The 5,000-nt window shown below is 35.1% G+C and overlaps 1 protein-coding gene across 2 annotated transcripts in view; it reads right to left on the minus strand.

Moving 5' to 3' along the window:
• Positions 1-5,000, minus strand: part of LOC144971521 (D-glucuronyl C5-epimerase B-like) — a 30,228-nt gene that overhangs the window by 23,961 nt on the left and 1,267 nt on the right. The window contains exons 2-3 of one of the 2 annotated variants that reach the window (XM_078912510.1): positions 2,998-3,072; positions 2,168-2,528 (exon numbers count right to left, since the gene is read on the minus strand). In XM_078912510.1, coding sequence (XP_078768636.1) covers positions 2,168-2,497 — 330 coding nt within the window. In that variant the 5' untranslated portion in view covers positions 2,498-2,528; positions 2,998-3,072. The remainder of the gene's footprint in view (positions 1-2,167; positions 2,529-2,997; positions 3,073-5,000) is intronic. The other variant, XM_078912509.1, reaches the window with a different exon arrangement.

A 5,000-nucleotide genomic window follows, 5' to 3' on the forward strand; every position in this document is an offset into this window, starting at 1 on the left:
AAAACGATTTCGCGTTTTGAAATAGAATGAATGTTTTGTTTATGATTAGATATATTTTTTAAAAAGGTTATAATATCGCGTTTGGTTGTGATTTCTTAATGTTAATTTAGATTCCATGAAAAAAAACAACAAAATAACAGGACATCGATTATCCTATTTTTCAATCTTCCTTATTCCATAACGGTCATTATCATTATAAACCAGGTTTAAAAAGATAATAAATGGAACATTTTTTTGGGTATATTTGAATGAAAGTACAGTTTTTTTTTTTGAATGTTTACACGATAGGAATGAATGAATTTTGTTGTTGTCCATTTCAAAATTTTCCAATCTTAAAAAGCTTGTATCTCAACTAAAACTCTCTTAGTGGTTCTATAGCATAAATTAGGATTTTTCATATTCTGCAACATATGTAATTTTCATGCATTCAACCTTAATTTGCACAATTCAAGGTTTTTTTATGACCCAACTTCTCCTAGTAGATACTATTTAATGAAATAAACTTTCGAGAATCATGTCGGACAAAGCCAAAATTACGATCTATGTCAATATTTACCCCTTTTACCGATGACGTCATAGCTCAGCTACCAAAAGGGGGACAGTGTTAAAACTTATATCAATCAAAACTTGAATACATTCTACACATATGGCAACAATCGTTTGATGAAATCTTACATAGCTCTCGGGTTATTCAAACTTGTAATGTGTCAATACTTTATAAAACAAACACACTCTATTGGAATAAGAAATGAAGTGAGTATGAAAGTGCCAGAAGACAACAGAGAATAAAAACTTCGCGGCCGCGATGGGAAACTCGAACCCGCGACCTTACTGGTACGACAACTCCGCCTGGCCGGGGAGATCGTGACTCTACCGTATGAGCTATCGGAGCTATCCAAGCTCATACGGTAGAGTCACAATCTCCCCGGCCAGGCGGAGTCGTCGTAACAGTAAGGTCGCGGGTTCGACCCCCCCCTCCCCAATCGCCGCCGCGATGTTTTTATTCTCTGTTGTCTTCTGGTACTTTTATACTCACTTCATTACTTGTTATTATCAACATAAGTGCCTGCTCCACTCACTTTACTGTATAAGAATTTACATACTGCTCAAGACCACGATTATTATAATCAAAAGATCACGATAGAAGGTTAGACTAATTTTTAAAAAATATAATCCGTGGTTAACAGACTATTTTAAGATCGGGCTTTCTTAACCAATCGTTTGAAATAAGTTGTCAGTGATTTTTTTGAAAAAGAAAAACGATCCCAAAAGAGAAAATTTAGATTCGGCATTAAGTCATGTCTTGAGATGTCTTTTATAAAGCGAGATAAAAGCAATATTTAGGTCTAGTCCTTCCTTAGGGAGTCATTAAGCTATAGAGTCGGAGTTGAAATATTCCCAATTATAAGACAAATATGTATATATCTCGGCCATAAAAACTTGTATAGTAAAAGGCAAGATCAACATATAGAGTTATCTTTCAGCGAGACAGCTCTTTCTCTAAAAATACGAATTAATAATCATATTCGTACAGGATAAAGAGAAATGTAAAGACCTCTTATTAAAACTATTATATTTTCGAGCACAAACCCGTCTTGGTTAAAACAAATGTTGAACGTGGGTGAACAGCAAAGTACGATATTAAGCTTACAAAATGCCATTGGTTTCCTGAGTCACGAATATTGCCCCCGAGTTGGTAGATTAGTAGATAATGCTTAAAGGAAATATTAACCTAAGCTCAAATAATGAGGGGTTTATAAGAAATATACAGGGTGTCCCTACATGAAGTATTTCACTATATATTTTTAATTTTTCATTTCTGCTATAGATTGTGGAGATTTGGCTGAAAAATACTTTCAGAGGTCACGTGTTGTTAAAGTACGATTCTTTACATCCCAATTGAATAAGATTCGTTGTTTAAAAGAGGAATTCGTACTCTTACCATGTACCCAGACTTTATGGACACCCTGTAGATGGAACGAAATTGATGTCACTCAGTTCTTTGTTATTATTTTAAGACAGCCATTTTGGTGATTACTCTTCAATAAATTATATGATTTAGACTTTATGTTCAAGTTACACACAGTTTTCTCTGGCGGACGTTACATCCGGCTGGCGGATGTGAGTATTTTACCTGAGCGCATAGCATCAATAGGAACATACTAACCTCAAAGAATGGATTAATGAACGACACGGGCATGTAAACTTCCTCTCCTCTTTTCACGCATGTGACGTCGTTCCCAGTTGGAACAGAGCATTTGATGACATCGATTCCAGCAGTTCCTGGGCTATAAGTAGTAGGTCTACCTGGAATAACCGTTCTGCCATCAGTTCCTGGGCTATAAGTAGTAGGTCTACCTGGAATAACCGTTCTGCCATCAGGCTGGGTTCCTTTTCGGCGGTTGTTACCATCTTCAAAAATGCTAATTATTGTGTTGCAGGGCTTGCAATTTGGACAGGTAACCATAGAGGGGGATTGTGTGTGGACTTGGATCATGTCAAACGCTACATCTTGACTGTCCTGTGACCTAAATAACAAATTGAAAAAAATCCTTTATTTTCATCTTCCTAAACTTGAAACTTAAACTTGAGCTTAAATATAACGCAATATCCACTAAACGTGCATAAAGCGCTTTACAAAGGGTCCTAGCCAACAGCAACATTTAGCATTTAGAACGAGTCTTGACGCCCATTAGGCGATATTACATTTCTTTTTCGGACAGAGACAAAGCTGTTAACGACCAGGTACTTATTTTAACCTGAGTACGGTGAGAGAATGTGAGTAAAGAGTCTTTTCCAAGGACTCAACTATGCGTCGAGCGAGGCTCGAACCCGGGACCTTCCGATCCGAAAGCGAGTGTCATACCACAAGACCACATATTATCCTCAGGGGAAAGGCCAAGGTAGCTCAAGCGTCAGCCCGATGTACAGCGCCGCAAAATGAGCAACAGGGCGGGCTAAATTTCTTGCTCAAGAAATAAAAAACAAGATGCGCACTGCGGGGCTTGAACTCGGGTCTCGTCTCCACCTCTCCATGAAATGCCTCATCCACTTGACCCTCTCACTTCTGTACTGTAAATCATAGAGAGTAGTTTTGGAATACTCGAAGTACGATTCTGACCGAATGACAGTGAAGTACATTAAAATTACTTTAATATTTTTTTTCATCCTTGAAAGAAAAACAAAGATTCTTCTCCGTAAGGACAGTCCCCCTTAACTCATTCAATCCTAGAGATTTATTCTACTTTTCAAAATTGAAAAACATATATTAAAATATAAGCATGTACATAGATAGTTTTAGTCAACTTTCATTAACTTGCAAAAACAAAAATTATTAGGTTTGATAGTACGATTTGTCTCGGAAAAATGTAATAAATAGGCATGGGGTAAAAGTATCCCGGATAAACTACCGTAGACTACGGATATAGTCGGTGTTAGGGTTGAGTGAGTTAATGATGGCGAGGTGACTTACTTATAACCGCACAGAGCGGTAAAAATAATAATAATAGTGATGCTTTTGTTCTTAAGTTTCCTACCAAAATTTTATCACTTTGTGAAAAATTGGCCTGGATCAATTTTTGTTATTTTCACGAAGAAAAAACTCTTAAACTAAAATTGCATTTTAAAGTTAAAACATCAACAAGAAAATATGAAGGAGGTACAATCAAACACAATAACCCGACGTCCTACTTATGTGCATGTAGAAACAACCACATTTAAAAACAACGAAGAGAGACTGAAATAATAAAAAAAGGAATAAAGAAAAAACAAACCAAACCCACACAAACAAATAAATCATCATAAATCAAAACGCTTATAATCATCATGATTATTATTCATAACAAATTTAAAAGTCAAATTGCTAGAGAGAAATCATTCCATCATTGGTAAATATTAGGCTATGAGAAATCGTGATTCGAAATCGGTCAAGACTATCAGGCTTTGGAATTCCTATATGTGTAATGAGTTTTAAATTAACTTCCCGGTCTCACTATTCTATCATGTAGTAACATCGTCCGACCCATCCCTTTTACAATCCCAGCCATAATAAACAAATCAAGAGAAAACCAAAAAGAAAACACAAAAAAAAAAAAAAAAAAAAAAAAAAAAAAAAAAAAAAAAAAACAAAAAAAAAAAACAAAACAAAATAAAATGAAAAACAAACAAAGCTTAAAAAAAATTAAGCTTTTATATAGCGCAATATCCACTAAACGTGCTCAAAGCGCTTGACAAGGGGTCCCTGACCAACAGCAACACTTAACATGTAGGACGTGGCATGACGCTTGTTAGGCGATATTACACTTCTTTTCGGACCTAGACAACGCTGTTAATCATTCCTACTTTAAAATGTATATATTATACTTTGATAGAGATAATCTTTCTCATTGATTTTGAAGATTAAGAATGTTCTACACAACTCTTCAACGAAAGACAGCAAGACGGAAATTATATGCTCTGCTTTTAAATGAGATATAATATTATATTCTTTACATTCATGGTTCTGAGTAAAACACTAGTCCAGTTATGCAGGGCGGAATGATATTAGGTACTACGATTTATATTAATGACATTTAATACGAACCTAATTTTTTTCTTATAAAATTTGGGTATTGAACGAAGGATTTCAAAAGTTGTGTGCCTTTGTTTACACGGCGATCGTTTTAAGTTTTCTGTTCTCTCATCTTCAAGGAAATTGGATTTTGATGAGTAGGAATTCACCAAAGGTTATGGGAATTGAAGTTATTCTGAATGTGATCATAATATTATTATAACATGCACAGCTCTAAGTGAAATTTGTTTTAGCATGTTTTTTTTCATCCTTCCAATAATTGATAATTCTAGTATTACTGGATTGTTAAAAATACACAGCGGTCCTCATTAAGATTAAATGACATTTGGTTCGAACTTAATGAGATTTAGTTCTTTTAACCCTCTCCTTGCCGGCCATTTTCAGTATTTTCCCCAAAATTTCACACCAATCAAACACAAACATAGTTTTT

The sequence above is a fragment of the Berghia stephanieae genome, chromosome 4, assembly GCF_034508935.2.
Source record: "Berghia stephanieae isolate SIO BIC M18660-M18661 chromosome 4, UCSD_Bste_1.3, whole genome shotgun sequence".
Taxonomy (NCBI): domain Eukaryota; kingdom Metazoa; phylum Mollusca; class Gastropoda; order Nudibranchia; family Aeolidiidae; genus Berghia; species Berghia stephanieae.